The sequence below is a fragment of the Balaenoptera ricei genome, chromosome 2, assembly GCF_028023285.1.
Source record: "Balaenoptera ricei isolate mBalRic1 chromosome 2, mBalRic1.hap2, whole genome shotgun sequence".
NCBI classification, from domain to species: Eukaryota; Metazoa; Chordata; class Mammalia; order Artiodactyla; family Balaenopteridae; genus Balaenoptera; species Balaenoptera ricei.
Genome location: NC_082640.1, coordinates 27,839,977 through 27,867,676, shown reverse-complemented (window position 1 = coordinate 27,867,676; position 27,700 = coordinate 27,839,977). Strand labels below are relative to the sequence as shown.

Sequence of the window (27,700 nt, the reverse complement as noted above, 5' to 3'; positions counted from 1 at the left end):
TGTGCTCGGCCATGTCCTGTGTTTCCCCTCAGCTCGTGGTCACACAGCTGGCTTATGACACTCGGGTGACTATCCTTGGACACGTGCAGAGAGGTGGGACGCCTTCAGCCTTTGACAGGATTTTGGTAAGTGAGGCTGGAAATGGTCAGGCATCGTCACAAGGAAAGGAACACTTCTGGGATCGCAAAGGGACCAGTCTGCTACGAAGACTGGGTGATCTTGAGTAGAGCCATCGGTAAAGGGCATCTCTGCCCACAGAGCCGGGTGGCTTGTCCCTAGGGTGCTACGGCCCGTAGTCTCATAGGGAGACCTGCTAGCCGAGGGGGGGTCCTAGGCCCCTGGTGACCCAGACACTGAGGGACCCTGCCAAATGTGGGGGACAAACCCAAAAGGTGGAAAGGGGGTGTCCACAGGCAGGTTTCTAGAAATAGACCCAGGGACCACAGAGACCCAGAGTCCAGTTCTCGGTTTCCTGCTCCACATGCCTGTGACCCCCCGCCCCCCAGCGCGCTGGTTCTTAGCAGAGTTGATCTCTTTGTTGGAGGCGGGTTAGAAGTAAGCAGGAAGGGCTCTGACTGACTAACAGGGACTCGGTGCAGGAAGAGCGAGGGGGCCTTGAGGACGGAGGAGCTGAGAACGCGGCTGGTCCTGTCTGAACGAGGGGGGCCTCTGTCTGTGGGCGCCGGGCTGGTCTCCGGGCGGGCACAGGGCCAGCTCTGACCATCGTGATGTCATTACCAGGCCAGCCGCATGGGGGTGGAGGCCGTGGTCGCCCTCCTCCAGGCCACCCCCGAGACCCCGGCCTGCGTGGTATCGCTGAGCGGGAACCAGGCGGTGCGGCTGCCGCTGATGGAATGCGTGCAGATGGTGAGCGCGGGGCCGGGCCCCACCCAGCACGGGAGGGGGACCTCCCCCAGCACGGGGGGTGACCTTCCCCAGCACGGGTGGATGACCTTCCCCAGGTCCCAGGGCCCCCTCCCCGGGCCCGTGACACCGAGCACGTGGGCCCCCTCAGCGAGTCTAGTCTTTCGGGAGGGGGTGTCCTCGGGGTGCCCGGGCGCTTCCTGTGAGCCGGTCAGAGAGGCCGGAGACGGCTCTGCAGGGATCGGGGGGATTCTCGGGGTGGGGAGGGCACCATCCAGCTTCTCCAGGGTCAGCTGCTCCTGCCCTCCCGTCCCCGAGGCCCTCACACCTGTCATGTGACACGGGGATGGCCGACTCGGGGGACCCCAACATGTGCCGCCTCCTCCAGGTGTGGAGCGCAAGCAGGTTGCCACGGGGAAGCGGGGGATGGTTTTCCAGTTGACCGTCCAGTAGCTGCGGTGGCCGTGGAGTTGCGTTAGGAATTGTTACTATTTTTTATTTTTCAAAGTCTATTCACGACTCTCATTTTATTTGGTCTTCCCAGTGGCTCTGAGGTGTATGAATTTTATAACATGTACAGAGAGGTAATTAAGTAAGTAAGTCACAGGACTTGTTGAAAGTAACCCCTTAGAAACATACCTTCCAAAAGCCAGTGGCAGTAAAGGAAGTCTGTGTGTGTGTGTGCATGTGTGTCTGTATGAGGGTGTGTGTGTGTGTGTGCATGTGTCTGTATGAGGGTGTGTGCATGTGTGTGCATGTGTGTCTGTATGAGGGTGTGTGCATTGTGTGCGTGTGTGTGCATGTGTGTCTGTATGTGTGTGCATGTGTGTGCATGTGTGTCTTTATGAGGGTGTGTGCATGTGTGTCTGTATGTGTGTGCATGTGTGTGCATGTGTGTCTGTATGAGGGTGTGTGCATGTGTGTGCATGTGTGTCTGTATGAGTGTGTGTGCATGTGTGTGCATGTGTGTATGAGGATGTGCACGTGTGTGTACATGTGTGTCTGTATGAGTGTGTGTGCATGCGTGTGCGTGCATGTGTGTATGAGGGTGCGTGTGTGTGCATGTGTGTCTGAGGGTGTGTGCATGTGTGTCTGTATGAGTGTGTGCATGCGTGTGCATGCATGTGCATGTGTGTCTATGAGGGTGCGTGTGTGTGCGTGTGTGTCTGAGTGTGTGCATGTGTGTGCATGTGTGCATGTGTGTCTGAGGGTGTGTGCGTGTGCATGTGTGTCTGTATGAGTGTGTGTGCATGTGTGTATGGGGGTGTGTGCATGTGTGTGCATGTGTGTCTGTATGAGGGTGTGTGCGTGTGTGTGCATGTGTGTCTGTATGAGGGTGTGTGCGTGTGTGTGCATTTGTGTCTGTATGAGTGTGTGCATGCATGTGCATGTGTGTATGAGGGTGTGTGCGTGTGTGTGCATGCATGTGCATGTCTGTATGAGGGTATGTGCGTGTGTGTGCATGTCTGTATGAGGGTGTGTGCGTGTGTGTGCATGCGTGTGGACTGTGAGGCTGTGGCTCAAAAGAACAGAACGTGGAAAGATGAGCAGCAGTTTATTGTGAGCACATTTCTTCTGTCCAGTGTCTCTCTGTCCGTTTTGAGACAGACAGCCAGTAGGTACCACTAGCTTGTCCTTGAATGACCGTACGTCGTGGTGCCTCAGCCAGACTGTTCACAAGGCCACAGCCAGCCCCTCGCTGACCACTGCTTGCCAGGTATCTTCCTCAGGGCCTGCAGCGTTGGCCGCCACAGTGACAGTGGAAGTAGGGGCATTTTCCTCAGCACACAGAGGAGGAAGCAGAAGCTCAGAGCGACGGATGACTTGCCCGGGACCCTGAGGTTGAAGGGGGGCCGGTGCTGGTCCTGAAGCGCTCCGCCCCCCAGGACAGTCTGCCCCCCGCCCCTGCCACAGCGTCACCTACGTCCTCCGCTCCCCAGGGACAGGGGTGGTTCTGTTTGTTCTTTCCTCACCAGCGTCAAATGGGGATTTTTCAGAGCCTGGCCTGGGAGATCCGCTTCCTTCTGGCCTCGCTCTCATGGGCCGGAATCCCTAAGATTTCAGGACCCGCTTACTCTGGCAAGGCCGGTGGTCCCACCTCATCCTTTTCTACGAAGCAGCCTGGGTGGGCAGCCTAGGCTTCCCCCCGTAGCCAGGCAGTGCAGGCTCGCTGACCCCAGGCTGCCGGCTACAAGGTTGGACGTGAAGGGACCCGGATGGAAGGACCAAACTGGTTCCAGGTCCCTAGCCTGGATCTGAGGATGCACCGTCTTGACATGTTCTTTCTTCCTTTCGTTATTTCCTTAAAGACCCAGGAAGTACAAAAGGCAATGGATGAGAGGAGATTTAAGGACGCTGTGCGACTCCGAGGAAGGTGACTCTTCTGAAAAAAACTGTTTTACTGGGAGCCTTTGTTCGTCAGCCCTGGTGTTAGAATGTGCCTCCAGGCGGTGCTTGTTCTGTATCAACATAAGAAGTCAGAAATTAAGACAGTATGCAGTCCAGGCACTGTTCCTAAAGGTCAATGGTCTGGGTGACTAATTACAGAGAAATTTGTTTATTTTTGGCAGGGTCAGGGGGTCGTTTAGAAGCTGATGAAATTAGGATAGAGAGTGGCATGTGGCTGCTAGCATTTGGGGAAAGAAACTTGCTGCATCCTAAACGCCCCTGCCCCTCAGCCCCTTAGAGGACATCCATTCCAGTCACTGGGAACACCCGAGGCTGCCTTTCCTGAGAGCCCGGACACAAAGCTGGCACCTGCGGGCCATCTGCGTCCGGCACAAGCGTCCTCTTGGGCCCCTTCTCCCCAGATGAGCCCATACTGCTCCGTCCACATTCTAACCTTTGGTCTGACACCGTCCTTTTCTTCTAGGAGCTTCGAGAACAACCTGAACACCTACAAGCGGCTCGCCATCAAGCTGCCGGACTCCCAGATCCCTAAGGTAGAAGACGTTGTGGTGCGCCACGTCCCTGCCTCCAGCATTGCCTGGGTCCGGCTCTATCCTGGGTGCCCTTCTGCCCTGGCCAGTTCGGGTCTTGGCTCCCAGGAGACCACCCCGCGCCCCGCCGACCCTTTCCTGCTGCCCCCTCCCACCTGGGCGACTCGGCTTTTCAGTTCCGGCGCCCGGGCCCCACGCTCAGCCCTTACGCTCCGGCTCCAGGGTGCAGCGGGGTGAGCCTTATCCGCCGCGGCCCGCACACACCCACACGCCCCCCCCTCCCGACTTACAGAGCAACTGCAACGTGGGCGTCGTGAACGTGGGTGCGCCCGCCGCCGGCATGAACGCGGCCGTGCGCGCGGCCGTGCGCGTGGGCATCGCCGACGGACACAAGGTGTTTGCTGTGTACGACGGCTTTGAGGGCTTCGCCAAAGGCCAGGTGAGTCCCGGGGGCGCCTGGCGAGGGAGGTCCTTGCTGAGAAGGCAGATTACGGATTTCTCAAAGGTGGTAGGTAGGGCCTCTCTGGGGTCCGAGGACCCGGGCGTTAGGTGGGAAGGGGAGCACGTGCACACGAGGCTGCAGTGAGGTGTGCACGGGATGACGTGGGTGATGCGCAAGGCCGGCGCGCTGGGCACCCACTCCGATAAAAACTTAGGGAAAAGATGAACTGCTTGAGCGCTAACTGAATACACTTACCGCTCCTCCGCGATTTACTTATTATGTTAACCCATTTGAATCTCTCAATAATCTAAGATACTATCCCCATTTTCCTAATGAGAAAGCTGGGGCACTGAGACTTAATTCACAAGACCAAGGTCGTAGGATGCAGGGTGCTAAACACGTGGTGAGGCTACAGACACTATGCTCTCAGCCGGGTGTTTCCTGGTCCCCTCTCATCCGGGGTTTCAGTTCTGCGGTTTGTTACCTGTGGTCCAGGAATATTACATGGAAAATTCCAGAATAGACAACCTGTAAGTTTTAAATTACATGTCGTTATGAGTAGCGTGATGAAATCTCCAACTGTCAGCTCTGTCCTCCCGGGACATGAATCATCCTCTCGTCCAGGGTATCTGCCCGTTAGTCACTTGGTGATCAGATCGACCCTCATGGTATGGCAGTGCTTAAGTTCAGGTGATCCTTACTTTACTTAATAATGTCCCCAAAGTGCAAGACGGGTGATGCTGGCAATTTGGATATTCTCTTACTGCGCCTATTTATAAATTAAATTTGATCCTAGGCATGTACGTATAGGGAAAGATGGATATGTAGGGTTCCAGCATCGCTGGGGGTCTTGGAACACACTCCCTGCAGATAAGGGGGCGACTGTGTTTATTCACCCAGTGACTCAGCAGCTACTTACTGAGTTCTTAGGCTGTGGAACCAAATTAGTGAAGAACGCAGACAAGACTCCCTGCATCTCAGGGAGGGAGATGACAGAGGTAAAAATCGATGGAGTGAACTCTCCAGCATATCAGAACGTGACGGGGGCTAAAAAGACGCAGGGGAGGAGGTTGGAGTGCCATGGGTGTCTTCACTGACGCCCCCCAGCCAGTGCTGCTGGGAGGTGACCCCTGACCAACATGTGAAGGGCTGAGCGAGTGCCCTCGGGGACACCGGACCTTGGTCCCAGGCAGGGCGGACGGTGCAAAGGCCCTGAGCTGTTGGGGGGTGGGGTGGGAGGGGCTCACGTGACTGCAGCAGAGGGGCGAGGGGAAAGGAGGGAAGCGGATGAGGGAAAAGGAGGCAAGGGCCGGATGGTTTGTAGGTGATCCTAAGGGGTCTGGCCTTTGTTTTGAAAAGACAAGAGGGTTTGGAGCAGGGGTGTGGTGCATTCTGACAGATTTCCATAAGAGGCAGGAGTAGGGGAGCAGGAGAGTAGTTGGGGGACTTCTGCAATAGCCCAGGCAGGATGAGGGGGGCTTGGTCCAATCTGGCGACGGTGGAGTCCGTGAGAAGTCTTCCATGGTCTGGGTGCATTTTGAAGGCCTGGCCCATAGGATTTGCTGTAGTACTAAGTATGCACAGGTGTGAAGAAAGGAGGCAGGAATGAGTTGCAACTGAGGGACATGGGAGATCTGAGAGGCGCTGGGACTTGGATGGAGTGGGAGGTGCCCATGAGCAGGTGACACCCCGTGCGGGGCCTTCAGGAGACCTGGGCGAAGGTGCGTGTCTGGAGGCTGGTGATATTCCAAACTGTGGCCGCCCTGAGTGTGTGAGTGAGGGGGAAGGGAAAGCGTTTTGCTGTTATGGCTGTGGGGTGTTGTGCAAACACCTAGTGGGCATTTATCGGTGCTCGTAGGTGGTTCTCAATTTTTAAGAAGTGCTTTTTTAATCTCAGTTTAATTATGAAAACTGTAATATTAATTTTTCTTTTACTTCGCAATGGTGGGATTTGGCTAACTAAAGCGTGCCTCTGATAGGCATGGCGGGGAACAAGATGCAGGGTCCTTCCTACATGCGGGGGGCTTTGCCTGTCCGTGTTCCTAATTGTTGAGCCTTAGAATCCGGTTCAGGCCGCAGCTCATTCAGCCTTGAAATGAAAGCCGTTTCCTAACATTTCTCAAATCCTTACAGACACGAAGCCTGTCAGAGGTGCGGACATCTGAGCTGTTTTTAAAGCTCTCTAATTCCTTTTTCTTTTTCACTACAGCTGTTTCTTTCTGTTTGCACATTAGATAAAGGAAATTGGCTGGGCAGATGTTGGCGGCTGGACCGGCCAAGGCGGCTCCATTCTTGGGACAAAACGGTAATTCTCCTGTGTTGATTCTGACCTGAATGTTCTTGCGGAGAGCAGCTGGTGCAGATGTTGCTGCTTTAAGTTCCCGTAAAGGAACCCAGGGGGAATTGGTTCACGTCCTGGCTCCGGTCCGGGAGGGACCCGGGTTGTGTTTTGGGGAGTTGATGAGATGTGGCCTTAAAAAGAGACAAAGCAGGGGACCTGGGAATGGCTTCCTCTGATAATTCCTTGTTTCCATTGATTTGAAGAACCCAGTGGTGGCAGAAACCCCTCATCTCGCTTGAGGTGATGCAGACAGGGATGTCTGAGCTGCGGTGACCTTGCTGTGTAGACAGGATTGATGGCGGCTCAGTGTCGTGGGGACTGCAGGCCTGAGCCGCCAGGTCCCCACAGCCGGAGGGAGGACCTGGGGGGCTCCACACAAAACCACACGTTTCTGAAGTGCAGCCGCTTCTGTTCTCGGGCACAGCCGGGGATGGGGTGTGTTCCCGAGGCGCTGATTTAATACGAAGCTGTTTCTTCTCTGACCTCAGGGTGCAGCCGTCACTATGTGGCACGTTTTAACGTGGAAAGAAAGTACTTGGTACTTAAGCCTAACGAGTGTTGCACTCCGTATGAGAGTTAGCCTGTTTGATGCCCAGGGGAATCGTCCCAGCCTCTGTCCTGCTGTGAAGCTGGGTGCCCGCGTCGCCCAGCAATCTGTGGAGCTGGCCTAGTTCTCCACAGCTCTTTTGGTCCCGTCACCCCCCAGCGCCCTCGGGGGATGGTGTTCTGACAGCGGAGCTCCAGTTAGGAGCCAGGGCCCTATCGGCTGCCTCCTACGCCTCTTCCCACCGACTGTAATGCCTCAGCATGGTCTGCTTCACGAGCCCCACCCCGGGGCCGCTCTGGGGTGGCTGGAGGGGCCAGCTGGCAGCGTGTTCTCACGACGCTTAGACGCTGGCAGGGACCCTGTAGTCGACATCATGACCACTCATGTGCCCTGGCCACCCAGGCCCTATGACTTCTCTACGTCCACCCCAAGTATAAACCCCCTGATTCCCCAGACAGCACAAGGGAAAGATCGGGGTGGGTGCTGGTCTCCGGATGGGGCCCGGCTGACTATCGTTTGTCTCTTCCACTTGCCGGCCGCGTTTGAACCAGGTGGTAAAACGGGACAACATGAGCAAGTGTGCGTGGAGGTGACTTTAAATGAGCTTAGATGGGGTAAGGTACATGTACTCTGTACGTGACTCAAAAACTGGAGGTTTCCATCCAATTATCGTTGTGAACACTTGAAAGCTTTTGTGGTTCATTTTTTTTCCTAACCAGGCAGCAGGGTTCTTTGAGATCCAGGTGTTGGACAGCTGCAAAGTTTCTTCCCCTTTTCTTTTGAAAAGACCCTCTTTTGAGACCTGACTGCTGGCCACTCTGCCGCGTGTGGTTCCCCAGCCCCTCTGTCCGCCAGCAGCGTGGACGAGGGAGCGGACATGCCCCTGTCCCTCGGTGCCGTGCAGCTCAGCCTCGGAGGGTGGGGCACCAAGGGGTCCTGCCTGACCGCCCCTCCCTTGAACCGTCCCCAGCACCCTCCCTGGGAAGTACCTGGAGGACATCGCCGCTCAGATGCACATCCATGGCATCAACGCGCTCTTGATGATCGGTGGATTCGAGGTACGTTCTGCTCCCCTGCTGGCTGGCTAGCGCTGTCAGTTTGGGTGGGGACCCCGTGCCGGCTCCCGTAAGCATCGTGCCGTCTGTCCCTCGGTGTGACCGGGGGTCATGCAGCCTCGGGCCCAGCGGCCACTGAGTAATGGTGATGCAGAGAATGAGAGGTGGCAGCACTCGGGGACAGACACTGGCCCAGCTGTGTAAAGGGACTCGATCGGGAAGCGAAAGCTCGACTCCGTGTCTGGGGTCCGTCCGCTCAGGGAGTTCTCACTTCTGTCGAGTCTGTAGAGAAGACCCTCTCTCTTGAACTGGAAGCCCATTGGCTATTCGGAGAGGAGGGCAGTGGTGGGGCCAGATCATTATCTTTTAACTACATGTTGGACTGTCCACCTTCATTTTTGATATTCAGCCGAGATCAGTCCCATGATGACCTGTTTCCTTTAAAGAAAATGTGAGAACCTCAAACAGTCAGACTCTCGCCCGTGAGCGGCTTAGTCTCACCCCGACGGGACGATGCCTGCAGCCTCACCTTGGGCGCAGCGCTGCCCGTGATGGCGATGTGTTTCCCTCCCCACCCCCGTGCCATCCCCACAACCGCACACACTCATCTGCAGGCCTACCTGGGGCTGCTGGAGCTGTCGGCCGCCCGGGAGAAGCACCAGGAGTTCTGCGTCCCCATGGTCATGGTTCCCGCCACCGTCTCCAACAACGTGCCCGGCTCCGATTTCAGCATCGGGGCAGACACCGCCCTCAACACCATCACCGACGTGAGTGTTGGCAGCAGAGCAGGTGCCGCGGATCCTAACCCAGGGCGCCTGGCCCGCTTTTATCTACCTGTGCACTTGAGACAGAACCAGGGCGCTAGGGTGGTTTGCTGAAAAGTTAAAAAAAAAAAAAAGAAAAAAAAAAGGTCCAGTGGTTAAGACTCTGCGCTTCCAATGCAGGGAACGCGGATTCGATCCCTGGTGGGGAACTAAGACCCCACATGCTGACGCAGCCAAAAAAAAAAAAAGAAAGTCTGACAATCACCGACTTCGGCTTCCAAAGATCTTTTGCCACTGTTTTCCTGTGCCGCGGCCAGGGTGACGTCATCTGTAGCGCGGGTAGTTTTGGGTCACAGTGACGTGGATACTCATTTAAATGCCTTTTATTTTTTTTTTGGCTGAGCTAAATTTACCAAAAGCCTAAAACACATTATTGTGATAAATCCTGGGTCCACTGGCCCGTGCTTTGATATTTGAGGGTAAAAGCTGGACTAAAGATTTTATAATTTTATTCATTGACCTGAATCCTCTTTTAAACCATCGTATTACTTTTGGTTTCAGCCGATAGCCTCACCTCATCTTCCCCTTTGTGGACGGGGACAGTAAAGCACATCGAAAATAATATTGATGTTATTTGAATGTGTTTTTGGTTTGTTTTTTTTTTAGCCAAAAGGCCATAACAAAACACAGAAATACCTCTTAATCATTGTATTTGTAAATCACGCTTGGGAAATCACACTGGAGTTTGAAGATCAGTATCTAACACAGAATGCATCACTCCCTTTTTAAAAAAATTCGGCATCTAAAATTTTTCAGTGAATTCTAACATTTTATTTTCCTTGCAAGACGTAGATCTTGTGACTGTTTTTCTAAGCTTTTTTCCTTAAACCCATGGCATCAAATCTGTCTCTATAGTGCTGGTAGATAAAAGAAAAGCTTTTAAAATAGAATTTACGTGGTAAGCAATGCTTGTTTCTTGCTTTCCTGAGCCTCTTAAACTTTCCGCAGTTTCTTTACTAAAAAGCCCTCCGGTGTCGCCTGTGTCCCCACGCTGGACCTCCTCACCCGCGTCCCTGCCCTCTTGCCTGCCGCTGCTTGTGCCTCCCCGGTGACACCGTCTGTGCTTTCGCTGCTGTGGGACTAATTCAGCTCCTGATCGATGCTCAAGCTCTGAGTTGAAAGGTCATGTCTGTGGCAAAATGAATGTCGTCACTGTCTTACTGCTCCTCCTGCATAGCTGGATCTGAATCTGCTCACTCCACGCTTGCAGTAGAAGCAGCGGAAGTTCACTTCCTAGTTGTCACCTAACTAGACCCCCTTGGGGTGGTGGGGACCCGGGTAGCGGTCGTCGGTGGGTCCTGACCAAGGTCGGTGCTCCCGCCCTGTGATGTTTCATGCGCCCTCAGGCAGGAGGGGATTCTCCCACTTTATAATTCCAGGCTCCTCTGCTACAAAGCATGATTTTTCCAGGTGATAAAGATTTCTTACGTGTGTTGTTGAAAATTTGAAAACCAGAATAAGTCCAGGGAAAATTCCAAATGATCCATCCTGCTTCCCTTCAAGGGATTTTGAGATTATTACGTGACCCTTTACATTTAGGTTTTTATTCATACGAGTTTCTCGGAGCCGGGCTCACAGTTGTAAAGTGGGCAATGCCTGTCTGTGACTGGGCCAGGGCCGTCCTTACAAGGTGGGTGGAAGTGATGCTCTGAGGGCCTAAGTAGGGTGTCTTGTTCTGGCTCATGAAGGATGGTCAGGCGGTGGTCAGGATGAGCCTCCCCAGGCCTGCTCAGTGGGATCCTGGAGCTGGGGGGACAGAAGGCCGGGCTGGCGTGTTGAAGTCTCTGGGTTTCTCCCAGGGTTGTGTGTGTTAAGCCACAGTGAGGTTGAGGCTCTTAGGAGGCCTGGGTTCGGGCTGGACCTCGGCTGGGCCGGACACTTACAAGAAGTGGGGCAGCAGGCAGGACCGTGCTGGGGGAGGGGCCTGAGGTGGCCATAATGTCCCCAGGGCCTAGGGTGAGGACCCCGAGGTGGCCTCATGTGGTCAGCTGTCACATCCTCTGGACACTTAACCGCTGTCCTCTTGTCACCTACTCCTTGTCAGCCTCTGTGCTGAGCTTACAGACATGTCACCCGAAACAGATGCCGGGGGATTTAATGCCTCGTAAGGTCCCGGCATCTCTGGGGCAGAGTTAACGCCTCAGGGCAGGTTTTTAGGGACTCCACAGGGTGAGGCTGTGCATTGCATCTACTCCTCAGAACCAGCACGCTCGTCCCCTTCAGAACCACAGCTGAAGCGACCTCGGTGCTGCCCGGGCCCCGGGAGGTGGCCGTGGCTGCAGCTCTGCTGGCGGCCCTGAATTACGTCGGTGTGGGTGGCTCAGCGTCGCTCCCAGGACCTCGGGCTTGCGTCGTGGACAGGGTTTTCCCCGGGCCCCCAGTGTCCCTCCCGTTTTCTTGGAGATCAGAGGAAAAGCAGGGGAGTGATGGTGTCCAGAGGGTGGAGAGCACCTGCAGGTGTAGAACCGCCATCAGATTTCAAGGTGCCGGCGCCCCTGTCCGCCCCGTACGCCATGCGCCCCCGACCCAGAGTGTCCTGGGGGCGGGGGTTCAGACAGCCCAGGAGTCCGTCTAACTGTGGGGCTCACGTCTGGATCCGGGCGGCCCTGCAGTGGTCCTGAGCTGCACTGGGGCGGAGGAGGGTCCGTGTGGGGACTGGGAGCCAGGCCGGGTGGAGGGAGCGAGAGGCAGGTGAGCAACCCCCTGGAGCCCCTCACCTTCCTCCCGGCCACTCCCTGGACTAACCCCCCGCGGGTCCTCCATCCACACGTGCTTGGGCTGCAGCCCCCCGAAACCCGGCCTGTTTGGGACTCTAGGGAATGGATGGGGAGAGGAGTAGGGGGTGGGCAGGGCGCACAGCCCTCTGGGAGGCCTGGGTCCATCCTGCCTGTGAATTTTCCTGCAGAAGGCACCCCGAGGTGGTTTTAGGCGGGAGGAACAAAGACGGACGGGGCGGAGGCCCATCGCGCACACGTTCTGCTGAGCATCTGGCCGTGTTTGGAGCTGTGGCTTCAGGGACCCGGGTCAGTAATGAGCCACTTTGACTAACACTGAGGCGGGGGATCAGGACCCAGACCTGTGCTTGAGAAGGCCCGCTTCTCTGACATCTGAGCCAACAGTTTCACTGGGATCCCAACCAACTCGGGGATCAGGGCACCCAGCGCTGCTCTGTGTGAGATTCACAGGGCCCCGAGGGGAGGGGGCTCCCCAAGCTCTGCCTTCAGGGCTGTGGCAGCTGGCACTGTGTCTCCTCTGTGTGTCCCAGCAGACTGGCCCAGCCCCTAAGCTCTCCCCCAGCGCCCACCCCCAGTGGCTGCCCTCACCTCCTCCCAGATGCCAAGAAGGGACAGGCTGTTTTCTCCAGCCCTAACCCAGCGCCGCCCCGGCCCCGCTCTGCTGCCCGCCTGCCTGGCCCCGTGGTGTGCCGGGTCCAGAACCCTCACCTGAGCCTGCACCCCGAGGCCCCCAATTCTGAGTCTCCCCCCTGCACCCCATGTCTCCCCACTGCTGGGTCCCCTCTCCTGCAGCCCAGGCCCTCCACTTCTGAGTCTCTCCTCCTGCACCCCATGTCTCCCTAATTCTGAGTCTCCCCTCCTGCACTCCATGTCCCCCCACTTCTGAGTCTCCCCTTCGGCACTCGAGGCCCCCCTCTTCTCAGTCTCCCCTCCTCCACTCCATGTACCCCCACTGCTGGGTCCCTCCTCCTGCACCCCATGTCCCCCCACTGCTCTGTACCCCCTCCTGCACCCAAGGCCCCCCACTTCTGAGTCTCCTCTTCTGCACTCCATGTCCCCCCACTGCTGGATCACCTCTCCTGCACTTCATGTCCCCCCACTGCTGGGCCCCCCTCCTGCACCCCAGGTCCTCCACTTCTGAGTCTCCGCTCCTGCACCGCATGTCTCCCTACTGCTATGTCCCCCCTCCTGCACCCTGGTCCCCCACTTCCGCGTCTCCCCTCCTGTACTTCATGTCCCCCCACTGCTGGGTCCCCCCTCCTGCACCCCAGACACCCCACTTCTGAGTTTCCCGTCCTGTACCCCATGTCCCCCCACTGCTGGGTCCCCCCTCTTGCACCCCATGTCCCCCCACTGCTAGGTCCCCCCTCCTACACCCCGGGCCCCCCACTGCTAGGTCCCCCCCTCCAGCACTCTTTGCCCCCCAATTCTGTGTCTCCCCTCCTTCATTCCATGTCCCCCGACTGCTGCGTCCCCCCTCCTGCACCCCAGGCCCCCCACTTCCGAGTCTCTCCTCCTGCACTTCATGTCCCCCCACTTTTGTGTCTCCCCTCCTGCACTCCATGTCCCCCATGCTGGGCCCCCCTCCTGCGCCCCAGGTCCCCCCACTGCTGGGTTCCCCTTGCTGCACCCCAGGCGCCCCAGTTTTGTGTTTCCCCTCCTGCAATCCATGTCCCCGCATTTCTGAGTCTCCGCTCTTGCACCGCATGTCTCCCCACTGCTCTGTCCCCCCCCTGCACCCCCGGCCCTCCACTTCTGAGTCTCCCCTCCTGCAACCCATGTCGCCACACTTCTGACTCTCCCCTCCTGCACCCCATGTGCCCCTACTGCTAGGTACCCCCTCCTGCACTCCATGTCCCCCCACTTCTGAGTCTCCCCTTCTGCACTCGAGGCCCCCCCTCTTCTCAGTCTCCCCTCCTCCACTCCATGTACCCCCACTGCTGGGTCCCTCCTGCACCCCATGTCCCCCCACTGCTCTGTACCCCCTCCTGCACCCCAGGGCCCCCACTTCTGACTCTCCCCTCCTGCACTCCATGTTCCCCCACTGCTGGATCACCTCTCCTCCACCCCATGTCCCCCCACTGCTATGTCCCCCCTCCTGCACCCTGGGCTCCCCACTTCCGAGTCTCCCCTCCTGCACTTCATGTCCCCCCACTGCTGGGTCCCTCCTCCTGCACCCCAGGTGCCCCACTTTTGTGTCACCCCTCCTGCACCCCATGTCTCCCCACTGCTGGGTCCCCCCTCCTGCACTCTGGGCCCCCCACTTCTGAGTCTCCCCGCCTGCATTCCATGTCCCCCCACTGCTGGGTTCCCCCTCCTGCACCCCATGTCCCCCCACTGCTGGGCACCCCCTCCTGTCCTCCATGTACCCCCACTGCTGGGTCTCCCCTTCTGCACTCGATGACCCCCACTTCTGAGTCTCCCCTCCTGCACTCCCTGTCCCCCCACTGCTGGATCACCCCTCTTGCACCCCAGGCCCCCACTTCTGAGTCTCCCCTCCTGCACTCCATGTCCCCCACTGCTGGGCCCCCCTCCTGCACCCCAGGCCCTCCACTTCTGTGTCTCTCCTCCTGCACCCCATGTCTCCCCAATTCTGAGGCTCCCCGCCTGCTCCCATGTCCCCCCACTGCTGGGTCCCGTCTCCTGCACTCCATGTCTCCCCACTGCTGGGTCCCCCCTCCTGCACCCCATGCGTCCCACTTTTGTGTCTCCCCTCCACCCCATATCTCCCCACTGCTGGGTCCCCCCTCCTGCACCCCAGGCCCACCACTTCCGAGTCTCCTCCTGCACTTAATGTCCCCCCACGGCTGGGTCCCCCCTCCTGCACTCCATGTGTCCCCTTTCTGGGTACCCCCTTGCACCCCATGTTCCCCCAGTGCTAGGTCCCCCCTCCTGCACCCTGGGCCCCCCACATCCGTGTCTCCCCTCCTGCACCCCAGGCCTCCCACTTCTGAGTCTCCCCTCCACCCCCATGTGCCCCCACTGCTAGGTCCCCCCTCCTGCACCCCATGTCCCCCCACTGCTGGGTCCCCCCTCCTGCACCTCACGTGCCCCACTTTTGTGTCTCCCCTCCTGCACCCCATGTCTCCCCACGGCTGGGTCTTCCCTCCTGCACTCCATGTCCCCCACTGCTGGGCCCCCCTCCTGCACTCCATATCCCCCCACTGCTGGGTCCCCCCTCCTGCACCCCAGGCCCCCACTTCTGAGTCTCCTCTCCTGCACCCCATGTACCCCCCCTTTTGAGTCTCCCCTCCTGCACTCCATGTCCCCCCACTGCTGGGTCCCCCGTCCTGCACCCCAGTTGCCCCACTTTTGTGTCTCCCCTCCTGTGCTCCATGTCCCCCACTGCTGTGCCCCCCTCCTGCACCCCAGGCCCTCAACTTCTGTGTCTCTCCTCCTGCACCCCATGTCTCCCCAATTCTGTGGCTCCCCGCCTGGTCCCCATGTCCCCCCACTGTTGGGTCTCCCCTCCAGCACCCCAGGCCCTCCACTTCTGAGTCTCCCCGCCTGCACTCCATGTCCCCCCACTTCTGAGTCTCCGCTCCTGCACCACATGTCTCCCCACTGCTGGGTCCCCCCTCCTGCACCCTGGGCCTCCCACTTCCGAGGCTCTCCTCCTGCACTTCATGTCCCCCCACTGCTAGGTTCCCCCTCCTGCACCCCAGGACCCCCGCTTCTGAGTCTCCCCTCCTGCACCCCATGTCCCTCCGCTGCTGGGTCCCCCATCCTGCACCTCAGGTGCCCCCCTTTTGTGTCTCCCCTCCTGCACCCCATGTCTCCCCACGGCTGGGTCGCCCCTCCTGCACTTCATGTCCCCCCATTGCTGGGTCCCCCCTCCTGTACCTCTGGCCCCCCCACTGCTGGTTCCCCCTGCTGCACCCCATGTCCCCCCACTTCTGAGTCTCCCCTCCTGCACCCCATGTCTCCCCATTTCTGAGTCTCTGCTCCTGCACCGCATGTTTCCCCACTGCTGGGTCCCCCCTCCTGCACCCCAGGACCTCACTTCTGACTCTCCCCTCCTGCACCCCATGTCTCCCCACGGCTGGGTCGCCCCTCCTGCACTTCATGTCCCCCCACTGCTGGGTCCCCCCTCCTGTACCTCTGGTCCGCCACTGCTGGTTCCCCCCTACTGCACCCCATGTCACCCCACTGCTGGGTTCCCCCTCCTGCACCCCAGGCGCCCCACTTTTGTGTCTCCCCTCCTGCACTCCATGTCCCCCACTGCTGGCCCCCCTCCTGCACCCCAGACCCCCCAGTTCTGAGTCTCCCCTCCTGCACTCCATGTCCCCCCACTGCTGGATCACCCCTCCTGCACCCCATGTCCCCCCACTGCTGGGCCCCCCCTCCTGCATCCCAGGCCCCCAACTTCTTAGTCTCCCCTCCTGCACTCCATGTCTCCCCTCGGCTCGGACCCCCTCCTGCACCCCACATCCCCCCACTGCTGGGTCTGCCCTCCTGCACTCCATGTCCCCCCTCTGCTCTGTCCCCCTCTGCACCCCTGGGCCCCCACTTCTGAGTCTCCCCTCCTGCACCCCAGGTCCCCCACTTCTGTGTCCCCTTTGACCGCATGGATGCACGTTCCCTCTGACCCCGTACCCATCCTGCTTCAGGCTCTCCACAGCTCGCTGGGCTGTTGAAGGAGTGCGATAGCTACCCGGAGTTTTGTGTCCTCGTTTGCGTGGTGCCCGCCACTGTTAGCAACAACGTCCCAGGCACAGACCTGAGCGTGGGCTGTGACAGCGGACTGAATGTGGTCATGGAAGTAAGAGCTTCTGTGTTTGCCGTCGTGGTTTGTTTCTTTGCCACAAGAAGACAGCCCATCAGGTGGAACCCGTAGGGTCTGTCTTTCCCCCTCAAGGAGAAACGGAAGGGGGACCCCATCCGATCTTCCAGGACAAATGAGCCCAGTTTATCGTCAGCTCAAGTTTGCGTCACTTCCCACCCAGCTTCTCTTTCTCTGGGAGGGGGGGGTGAGCCCGGGGGGTGAGCCCACCTGTGCCGACTAGAAATAGGCTGTTCCATGGGTGCTCTGGGTGATCCCTGTTCCTGCACCCCCTAGACCAGAGGCCTGAGGTGCCTTCCAGTGTGGTGAGGCTGCTGCCAGGTCCCAGGTGACGAGCTGGCCGCGTGGTCCGCTGGAGGAGACGGGACATGGAGCAGGTTGGGGCGGGGGAGTGTAGACGGTCCTGAGGGGCATGAGAGTCCAGCCGCCTACGGGCCACGGGGAGGAGACGCCCTTCCTTGTAGTGTGAGGGCGCTGCCCTCGGGGGCTTCACCCGCAGCCCCTCCCCTCCGCATCCGAGCGGGGGTCCAGCAGCTCAGGTGTCACCCGCGCTCTGTCTGCGGGGCCAGCGCCTCCGAGCCCCGCCCACCCGGCTTCTGCTCTGGGGCGTGTCCTGCCCCATCAAGCCCCCCCCTCCCCCCCACAGAGGTTCAGAGCCCTCTGTGCTGGAGGGTTCTGGCGCTCAGCTGGGCACAGACCGCTGGGAAAGAGCGGTTCAGTGCAGGCTCTGACTGCAAGGCGGGGAGGCCGTCACCAGGACCTCCGCCATCCAGGCCGACGGGCACGTCTGGGCATTCTGCTCCCCAGGGTGGGGGCTCCGCGGGCCCAGCACTTAGCCTCCCCGCTTCCATCAGGTAGCCCCGGCCATAGATGCTGGTGGGGGCGGGCATCCCCCCCACTCCTCCGCAGGGCGTTGTCTGCACCTCCAGACGCCCGCCCTCACTGTCACCCTCCCGCCCCTACCTGGCACGTGTCACCCGCCACCCGGCCTCACCAGCCGCCTGCGCCTTGTGGATGGGAACCCCCAAGGGGGTGCGTAACTGGACGCCGAGGTGTCCTCGTGCCCGAGCCCATGCGCTCTTTCCCATCTTAACGCCCTTCCAAGCGCCGCCTCATCTTTTCACATTGGGCTTTACGTTTACAACACCCACGTGGCAAAATGTGAGCAGTTCTGGGACTTTGAATAACTTGAGGATTTTCCTCCAGTGGAGAATTCCCGGGGATTTTTCTTGGGGAATCCTCTGTCCCCGCCAGAGGGCGCCAGCGCTGGGCGACAGGGGATGTTCCCGCAGCGGCCGTGGCGGCAGGGCTGGGCCGGGCCGGGCAGGGGCGTCGGCCCTCCTGGATGCCCTCCTCTCATCCTAGAAGTCAGAGCCAGCCGGCCCTGTACCAGCCACCAGGGACTGGGGCGCGCGGTCCTGCGGCCTCTTCCGTGCCAGCCCTGCTCTCGGTAATTGGATGAGACGCTGCCGGGAGGACTTGCTATTTTTAGATCAAGTGAACTCAAGCCTCAGACACAGCCTGGGTGAATGAGAGAGTTGACAGGCGTTCAAGCGCCTGGCTTCCCGGGGCTCCCAGCCGCCCAGGCCGTGTCAGCTGTCAGGTGCCCGCAGTGGCTCCCTCGTCACCGTCTGAGTCGGGCCGAGACGCAGGTACTCGCCTCGCAGGAGAGGGGCTTTGCCCTTAGGTGGTTACAGAGCTGCTCTCTGCGTTAGTGACGGTGACTGTCCGCCTTCAGTGTCAGGCTGGGTCAGGAAAGGAACCCACGTGACCTGCAGCCCTGGGAGGGGCCTGTGCACCCCCCAGCCCTGAATTCCTCTGAGACAAAGACCAGGCAGGGAGGTTTAAGTGCTTGAAGGCCACGTAAAGGAGCCCGTGGAAACCCTCCCGCCCCCTGTGACCCCCGCACTGCCGGGCACCCGCATCCCCGCCTAAGTACCGGGAAGACAAGATGGGTCGCCTTGATGCGATTTCTTCTTCCCATCTTGGCTCCTGGAGAACGCGGAGCTGCCCACCGGCTGAAGCACGCACTGAATTTTGATTAAATCAATCTAACTCTTTGGGGAGGGTGATGACGCATCAAACACATTGAAAGTGTAGTCAGGAATGATGGAAGGGAGCCTGTGTTTGTTCATCAAAGCGCTCCTTCACGTTTAACCCGAGGCACCTCCCATTGGCGGTGTTATACTTTGGTGCACAAACCTCTTTTCCCCGCAGCGTGACCCCTGGTCTCCCAAGCCCCCACCCCCACCCCCCCATTTAAGATTTCACTCTGGACGCAGAGCTGTTCGGACGGATTTAGGGAACCCTGTACGGTTACCCGTGACTGGCTGATGGATGGGGCAGGATGCTGCCTGCTTTTCTTTCTTTCGTTGTCGGACACTTACTGAGCGCTGACTGTGCGATTCCCGTCTTCATGGGATTTGCAGTCTAGCGAGGAAGGCACCCCACCTCCGAATCAGAGAATTACTCAGTTGCAGAAACCTGTACTGTGGAGAGAGGCCTCGAGGTGTCACCAGAGCCCCTGGCAGAGGGGACCTGCAGTCCTGGCGACCACGCATACTGGATTTCATTCCCACATAAGGGCTCGGTCTCAGGTTCCAGGCATGAGGCCCTGGGTGTTTTTGGGGGCCGCAGTCCAGCCCCCACGAGCAGGCCGTGAGAGGCCCCTGGGGCGGGCGGCGGGGACTGGTGTGATGCTTCTGAAGGGCTGAGTGAGGCCAGATGCGGACACGAGCGTGTGTGGTGGACAGACCAGGGCAGTGGCCTTGCAGGCTCCCCTGAGAGAGGACGGCGGCTGGACGGGTTTCTGTGTCCCCGAGGGCCCGGTGCAGGCATTTCCTGGTGGGGGGCGGCAGACGGCCATCTGTGTATCGGCGAGTCTTCCGGGGGCAGGTCTGGAACCATCGTCCGGCTCTGGGGAGAGGTGCCCCACGGGAGGTAGTCCAGGGATAGACTGAGGACAGCCAGATCCAAGTGTCCTCGGGGCTTTCCAGGAGAAAATAAAGCAAGGGATTTGCCCGCTGCCCGAGCCCGACAAGCCCGGCAGCGCAGCCCCGCGAGCCCACGGGCAGAGGGCGCAGGGGCCCCAGTGCACCGACCGAGGTCAGGGCCGGGCTGTGGGGTGGTGTCGCACGTGGCCTGACCGTGTCCTTCTGTGCAGACGTGTGACCGCATCAAGCAGTCGGCCAGCGGGACCAAGCGCCGCGTCTTCATCATCGAGACCATGGGGGGCTACTGCGGCTACCTGGCCAACATGGGGGCGCTGGCTGCTGGCGCCGATGCCGCCTACATCTTCGAGGAGCCTTTCGACATCCGGGACCTGCAGGTACGTGGACACAGGGCCGGGGATGCTGCCGCCTGATGGGTCGACAGAGGCGCTGGTGATGTGCCAAGTTCGGGCACCCGCCCCCCACCTCCTTGTTCCCTGACTGCACTCACGCCAGCGACGCGTTAGGGCTCTGTCCGCAGTGACAGGGTAACAGCAGGAACAGACACATTTCAGGGCACCTGCTGCTCTTTAACCCAAGCTTGTAAGTTTCTGTCTCTTACACTCTTGTCTATGAAGCAGTTATCGCCCTTCCTGGGAATGCCCCACACCCACAGGGACGCGGACGTGTTCAGGGGGCCCGGTGCTTTGCCGGCTGTTGGCTACGGATGTCCAGGCTGTGGGGTACACACAATGGCCAGAGCTCGGGTGTCCCTGGGGGGCTGAGTGGGGCGAAATGTGCAGCACCTGGAGGACAGCACCCCTGCCTGGAGGAGCCCCTGGTCCCCTGGGACCGCAGGACGTAATGAGGGTTGCCCGGCGCCCACTGGGGAGGCTTGACCAGGCAGGGACGCAGCAAAGTAGGTGTTTTCAGCTAAAGCCAGGACAGGAAATACACTCACTACCTGCAGCGTGCTTCTTTCTAAACATGTTTGCTTTTGTGTCACTCTCTCCCTTTCTTGCACATTTTCTTTCTCAAGACACAGTAGTCCTTCCTTAGAAAATTTGTGCACCGATTTGAGTCTCTAGGTTTCTCCTGGCCTGAAAATGCTTGGTAGGCAGTTTTGCGAGTTTCTGTATAGTCAGGTAACAGGTATTTTCCTCTGAGATAGAAAACACTGTCATGGAAATGGATAAGGAGCAGTGGAGGAAAGTATCAGCTCTAGGCGAGTACATGGAATACACACACTGATGTGTTCAAGGGAAACCGTTCATCTGGGCGTCTCCCACGGACGCTATGCGTGGCACTGCCTCAGTGACACCCCCCTCCCCCTGCCGTGGCCGTGGGCTGCTGGGTTACAGGTTCCCTGGCGTTTGTCACTAGCTGATACGTCACTCGTCTGCTGTCCTCTCCGCTACGAGGTGAACTCGGAGCAGCTGCCCCGACTTCCCCGCTGCCACTGTCACAGGGCTGGACAGTACCCGGCACACAGTAGGCACTTAATAAAAGTGTCCTGTCTAAGGGAACACTCTTTCCTAGTCCAACGTGGAGCACCTGACGGAGAAGATGAAGACCACCATCCAGAGGGGACTCGTGCTCAGGTAAGGGGCCTCTGGCTGCCCCCAGCTGAGCCCCGGCTGCTCAGAAAGAACCCGCTTCGCCTAACCCCCCCGCGAGCGGCCACTTCTCTGCACGATCTCGCTCTGAATCCTGCAGAAATGAGCGGAGTCACTGTGCTGCTTTGTGTTCAGACTTGCAGGCATTTAAATAATTGGACGGTAATTTTTAAAAATTCATTTTTGCTGTGTAGTCAGTTTTCTTGTTTAAGATTCTGCAAGTCATTTCTTTAACTAAGCCGCTGACCTTGATAGAGAAGGCCGTGTGCAGCGGTGGGCAGGATGGGAGCAAGCTGCCGTGTGTTTCAGGAACGAGAGCTGCAGTGAGAACTACACCACCGACTTCATCTACCAGCTCTACTCAGAGGAGGGCAAGGGGGTGTTCGACTGCAGGAAGAACGTGCTGGGTCACATGCAGCAGGTGGGCTGCGGGCTAGGGAGGCGGCCAGATGCCTGTGACTTTTCTCAGATGGGTGTCCTATTTTAGCCATTTTGGAAAAAAATGTGTATTCATGGGTAAATTCCAAGATGATTAAAATCAACATCTGAACTGTGTTATTGTTACACCAGATATCACCAGCCTCAGGAATCCTTTCCACTGTTTGTGATATTTGGGCAGATGGGCTTTTTAAGGAAAGCCATCTACTTTCATATAAATAGTGACACCAGTTGAGTGGATAGACATTCAAATTAAGTACTTGATTCAGTATCAGGCCTTATTACCCATTTCAATTGGAATCTCAGACAGATGATACTTCTTTGAGGTTTGCATCAAATTGGAGCGATTTGGGAAGAATCTTGGGGTACACATGTAAATGCACCCAGACGACAAGGCAGGCGGCAGGCGTGGAGGGACCCGGTCCCCTGACGGCAGGCCTGTCCATCACCACCACTCAGTCCTGTGTCTTAGGAACTTGTAGCCCAGGGCCCATTAATGCACTGAATCCTCTGAAACTACATGATGGACTGACTGGTGGGCGTGTGTGCGCCTTTGTGAAAGCAAGCCCACAGAGTTGATCAGATTCTTAAAGGAACTGTGACCACCCCTCCCCACCCCCGTAACCTACACCAAAACAAGGTTAAGGAATCCTGCTGAAGATTCTAAACAAAGATGCTTGTTGACCAGTTGGTTGATTAAAAGCCTCCTCCTTCGGGGAAGCACTGAGATGCCTGATGGGCTGGGCTTTGACTGCAGGAGTTATGGGGTTTGTTTTGGTTTGTTTGGTCCCAGCCATATACAAGGAGATAGAAATATGCAACAAAAACCCCCCAAAACCCATATTTACAAATTTGAGTCTCTCAGAAATGTGATGTGAATTTTGTTAAATAGTCATTTTAATTTCTATTCCATTTAAAAAAACTAACAGTCAGAAAGGTGTCGCTGTGTAACTAACATTCAGGTACTTCTAACCACCAACAGGGTGGGGCGCCTTCTCCATTTGATAGAAACTTTGGAACCAAAATTTCCGCCCGAGCCATGCAGTGGATCAGCACGAAGCTGAAGGAGTCTGCGGGGAGAGGTACCAAGTGGGCAGCGGGGCGGCCGCAGTGCTGGGGGGGCCGTGCTCCGGGCCCCGGTTTCTCCCTGGCTTCCACCCGGCCTGGGACTGCACGGGACAGAACCAGCTCTCACTCAACTCTGCGGCTGCTGCTTAAGGCTCAGGTTATAATTAGGAATAAAAGTAATTAATGAAACAAAATGCTCATTACTGAGGGAGGCATTCCAGTCATGTGGCAACATCTGTCTTCCTTTAATGGAAGACTGCCAGCTCGTGAGGGCTCCGCCAGCAAGGCCCCAGATGGGAGCTTTCCTGGCTGTGTTTCTTTGCCTCGTGGACGCTCTGAACTGGCTTTTACTTAAGATACTTGGCTTCTTCATTGACTCCTTACGGCCTCTCTTTTTGGAGAAAATGATGGAGGATGGGGAGGTGCCTGGACTATGTCCTCCTTGGCAGGTCCTCCCCTCCACGTTTGACTCCGTCCCACTGGCAGCAACGTTGGGATTTGGTGATGTCATTCCCCGGCTCTCCTTCAGGGTTTCTCTTTGTAGGATTAAACCTTCAAAGGCTCTGGTTTTGTGGTTTAGGTGAGAGAAGCAGAGTGCGTTTCCCTGACCTACCTCTGATGCGGCTGTAGGGCCGGCTTCTGAGACCATCGCTGGGGCCCACCTTTGCCCTCCTGCCACCCGGCTGGACCAGGGCCTCTGGGTCCCGCCCTGACCCGGGAGTGGGCCGGTTCTCCAGACCAGTCTCACCCACCACAGGCTTGCCTGTGGGGCGCGATCCCCTCCCTCCCTGGGCCACGCCCGATGGACCCGTCACCTTTGAAGTATTGCTGTGACGCTGGGTGGGACTGAGACGGCCCCCCCACCCCCGTGGCTGTAAGTGGCTAAACCTCTAGGTTATGAGGGAAGCGCCAGGCCCTTCCTGCCTATGGATCATTCTTGTTTATTCTGTTACTGCTTCATGTTATCTGATGATTTCTTGTTTTGTCTATATCATTTCTTAGGATTTAAAAATATTTTGATTATTTTAGAGGAATTTTTAATATTTTATAAGGAAGTTCATATTTTATATTCTGTCGAAGTCACATGTTGCAGACGTGTCTCTCCCATTTGTGCCAAACCCTGTCATTTTTTGCAAGGTTATCTTTTAATGAGGTGCTCTTTCTTTAACATTCATTTTACTTTTTACATTTTTTTTTTGGCTGCACTGGGTCTCAGCTGCGGCACGTGGGATCTTTCGTTGTGGCACGCGGGCTTCTCTCTAGTTGTGGCGTGCGGGTTCTCTCTCTAGTTGTGACGCGTGGGTTCCAGGGTGCGTGGGCTCTGTGGTTTGCAGCGCGCGGCACAAGCTCGGAAGTTGTGGTGCCTGGGCTTAGCTGCCACGTGGCATGTGGGAACCTAGTTCCCCAACCAGGGATCGAACCCGTGTCCCCTGCATTGGAAGGCGGATTCTCTACCACTGGACCACCAGGGAAATCCCAAGTGCTCTTAATTTTAATGTACCCAATTTTTTTAACTTTGTCCTTGAAAATTTGAGCTTTTTGTGTTACTAAAATATTCACCTCTTACATTTAGTTCTTTAATCCACTTGAACTGATATGCAGTTTAAGGTGTAATATTTTCCATGTGTACAGTTGAGTGCCAGTCATTGAAAAATCCATTTTTTTTTCCCCACCCTGCAGTATAAACTTCATCATAGATCAGGTATCCAAAAACATAAGGGACTATTTCTGGATTGTTAGGTTGATGTTTTGGCATTCAGTTACCGATCCGTGCCAGTGTTCCAGTTTTGTGAACAATTACTAATACCTAGTAGGGCAAGTCCTACCTGGGCCTTCTTCCAGTTTTGGCTATTCCTGGCCCTTTGTGTCAAGGTCCATCAATTATGTTGGATTTTTTTTGGGGGGGGGGAGTGGTTACATTTAAATATAAATCATTTGGAGGAAGAATTGACATTTTTAAAGTATTGAACTTCTAGCTCATGAACATTTAATCTCCATATATTTAGGCCTTTTGTTATCTTATTAAAGCATTGTTTTACATAAAGATCTTGCATATCTTTTGATAAGTTTATTCCTGACTTAGTGATTTTAAAAATAAATTATTGTATGGGACTTCCCTGGTGGTGCAGTGGTTAAGAATCCCCCCTACCAATGCAGGGGACACAGGTTCAATCCCTGGTCTGGGAAGTTCCCACATGCCGTGGAGCAACTAAGCCCGTGCGCCACGAGCCTGCACTCTAGATAGAGCCCGTGAGCCACAACTACTGAGCCCAAGCGCCTACAGCCCGTGCTTTGCAACAAGAGAAGCCACCACAATGAGAAGCCCACGTGCCACAACAAAGAGTAGCCCCTGCTCACTGCAACTAGGGAAAGCCTGCGAGCAGCAATGAAGACCCAATGTAACCAAAAATAAATAAATGTATTAAAAATATATATTATTGCAAATGGTATTCGTTTCTTATAGCTGGTGTACAGAAATACAACTCTTTTTTTTTTTTTTACAACTCATTTTTGTACTCTGATTTTTGCAATCAGTAACTTTCTACACACTCTCTTAATTCTAGTAATTATTTGTAGATACATTTTTTTTCTTTTGGTTTTTATTATCCACACATATGGCATCTGTATACGACCTTTTGGTTTTTTCCTTGATACTTTTTGTGGGTGTTTGTGTTCCCTCCAGAGAAACCCTGACATAGTGACAGCAGAACTCCTGCCTTGTTCTCGACCCTAATGGCACAAGGAATGCCTTCAATGTTTCATGACTGAGAATTCTTACTAATATTTAACTGAAGTCTTTCTTTCTGCAACTTATTTGCTAATGGTCTTTGATAGTTACTGGATACCTCTGATGTTCATTAAGTAGTTTTCCAGTCGTGAAGGCTATAACACTTTTGAGTCGAATGGGACACAGTCACTTGAATTTCCTTCAGCCGACTTGCTAGTGCTAAGCCCACCTTGCTTTCCTGGGGTGCGTCCCCAACACCCCCAGCTGTGCATGCTCTTCTCACTGCAGGCTGGCCCCATCCGCTCTGTCCCTGTCCATTGCGGGGGGTGGGCAGCCTTGTTCTAGCTTTTAAGAGGCTGGGGGGTTCCCCGGGGAGAGCATTTCTAAGGCAAGTTTTGTTTTGATTTTTGGATGTTTGCTAAACCTCTACCTGCATCCCAGCTCTGCTTTCTGTGCAGGGAAAGCTGACGGCTGAATTTCTTCAGTGTTTATAGACCTGCTGGTGTTTGTTCCTTGAATCTTTTATTTTCCACGAAATTCTCAATTCATCTAAATTTTCAGAAAATTTACCGTGAAAATCTTCGTAATACCCTCTTTTCTTTTCAGTGCCTGCAGCACTTCGCCCTCCCTTCACTCCAGACCTTGGTTATTTGTGCCGTTACCTTGACTTCACCCCCTCATTTTCTTACATCATCATTTTTCTGTCTTATAGGAAAAAGATTTGTAAGTGACGATTCCGTCTGTGTGCTGGGAATAAGCAAAAGAAACCTGCTCTTCCAGCCTGTGGCCGAGCTGAAGAAGGAGACAGACTTCGAGTAAGTGCACGGGGCCCTGGGGGAGGGAGGCCCGCTGGGTGGGGGGACCAGGCCCTGCTCAGCCACCCCTCCCCCTCCCGCAGGCACAGGATCCCCAAGGAGCAGTGGTGGCTGAAGCTGCGGCCCCTCATGAAGATCCTGGCCAAGTACAAGGCCAGCTTCGAGGTGTCGGACGCGGGCCAGCTGGAGCCCGTGCAGCCCCGTGGCCCTGAAGAGCCTGCCACCATCTAGATGCCCCACCTGCCCGTTTTGTAACGTTTAAGTTATTCATGAGCACTTTACGCGAGCATCGTCCAAGTGAACCCTGAGCGCGGCCCGCCTTCCCCGTCCCCTGGCCCCCGGCACGGGGTGTCAGCAGTGCTGTCTTCTGTGTCCTGCTTCACAAACTGTGGATCCTGCAGAATTAAACGTTTGCTAAAAGCCAACCACAGTGCCTGGTTTCTTTGTTTTCTAAGTGGGAGTTGAAAACCTCAGGGTGTGTGAGTGGCTCTCAGGGTTTTGTGTCGGCAGATACAGGCACATGTTTTCTGGGGAGCCGGGAGACAGGCAAGGACAGAGGCACCCGGAGGAAAGAGGTGGCACTCTGACTGGCTGGCAGGCACGTGGGTGACTCGCCAAGTGCACCAGGACGGCCCTGGACCAGGGCACCAGGTAAGGTGATACCCCCCGGGGGGGCGGGGGTGGATGTGCACCTGAGTCTTTAGACATGAGCTCCTCTGCCCCTGCTGTGCGCCTGGAGGAGGAGGGGATTCAGTTCCTTTCGAGGCAGGGCCGGCAGTTTCCTTTCTGTCTGACAGCCTGACGGGGTGGAGGAGTCAGATCCCGGAGTCAAAGTTGATGCCGTTCCCCAGCCCTGCGTCCTCCAGGCCCGACCACCGCACCCGCTGCTCCGCTGCCTTGGTACGGCCCCACCACTGGGGTGAGTGGAGAGCAGACGTCGGGACACCTCTGTCCCCTTTGCTCGTGCATTTCTCCATAAAGGCCCTAAAAACTGCTTTAACAAAAAGTGATTTAAAATAATGATGACTATAAAGCATAGGTAGGTCAGAGTCACCTTTTATTTTTAAAGTATGTGTTCTAGGATTAATAGGTAAAATAAGCATTCATAGCATTAGACAGTCTTAAAAACTATAATCTGTGCATCTCTGGCACTTAGTGCATGATTATTTCAGTTAATTTCTTCACGATCACTCTATTTCCTTCTTCAAGACAGAAACGTTTTCGTCTGACTTGCCAGGCAATACCTCAGGCAAAATCATAAGAATGCTGTATACATATATATGATCACATATACATATGATCAAGAGTTTTGCAAAAAAATAATAACTTAAAGGTCAGAAAAGCACAGAGCTCAGTGTCAGGAGGCCTAAGGCTGGGCCAAGTCCCATGGAGTCAGGGTCATCTGCTATCTAATCACCCACGACGGGTCCTTGGCGATGCTCTCATTGTCTGGTCCGAGCAGAGCCACGCCGTGTGTGCTCCTCCCGGCGCCCAGGTACCTGCAGGTGGACGGGTGGGGGTCACTCAGGCACCAGCGAGGGTCGCAGGGTCTGGGCACTAAACCACCTGGCTCCT

General features: G+C 56.5%; 2 protein-coding genes across 3 annotated transcripts in view; one reads left to right on the top strand and one right to left on the bottom strand.

Moving 5' to 3' along the window:
• PFKP (phosphofructokinase, platelet) overlaps positions 1 to 26,550 on the top strand; it is a 68,087-nt gene extending 41,537 nt beyond the window's left edge. The window contains exons 9-22 of the mRNA XM_059912236.1: positions 33 to 125; positions 742 to 867; positions 3,174 to 3,238; positions 3,737 to 3,806; positions 4,096 to 4,242; positions 6,480 to 6,550; positions 8,104 to 8,191; positions 8,803 to 8,955; positions 19,694 to 19,858; positions 21,000 to 21,061; positions 21,386 to 21,497; positions 22,497 to 22,596; positions 26,023 to 26,125; positions 26,209 to 26,550. Of these exons, the coding sequence (XP_059768219.1) occupies positions 33 to 125; positions 742 to 867; positions 3,174 to 3,238; positions 3,737 to 3,806; positions 4,096 to 4,242; positions 6,480 to 6,550; positions 8,104 to 8,191; positions 8,803 to 8,955; positions 19,694 to 19,858; positions 21,000 to 21,061; positions 21,386 to 21,497; positions 22,497 to 22,596; positions 26,023 to 26,125; positions 26,209 to 26,356 (1,503 nt within the window). The 3' untranslated portion in view covers positions 26,357 to 26,550. The remainder of the gene's footprint in view (positions 1 to 32; positions 126 to 741; positions 868 to 3,173; positions 3,239 to 3,736; positions 3,807 to 4,095; positions 4,243 to 6,479; positions 6,551 to 8,103; positions 8,192 to 8,802; positions 8,956 to 19,693; positions 19,859 to 20,999; positions 21,062 to 21,385; positions 21,498 to 22,496; positions 22,597 to 26,022; positions 26,126 to 26,208) is intronic.
• Positions 26,551 to 27,165: 615 nt separating this feature from the next.
• PITRM1 (pitrilysin metallopeptidase 1) overlaps positions 27,166 to 27,700 on the bottom strand; it is a 31,655-nt gene continuing 31,120 nt past the window's right edge. For both annotated transcript variants that reach the window (XM_059912232.1, XM_059912234.1), the window contains one exon: positions 27,166 to 27,624. In XM_059912232.1, coding sequence (XP_059768215.1) covers positions 27,531 to 27,624 — 94 coding nt within the window. In that variant the 3' untranslated portion in view covers positions 27,166 to 27,530. The remainder of the gene's footprint in view (positions 27,625 to 27,700) is intronic.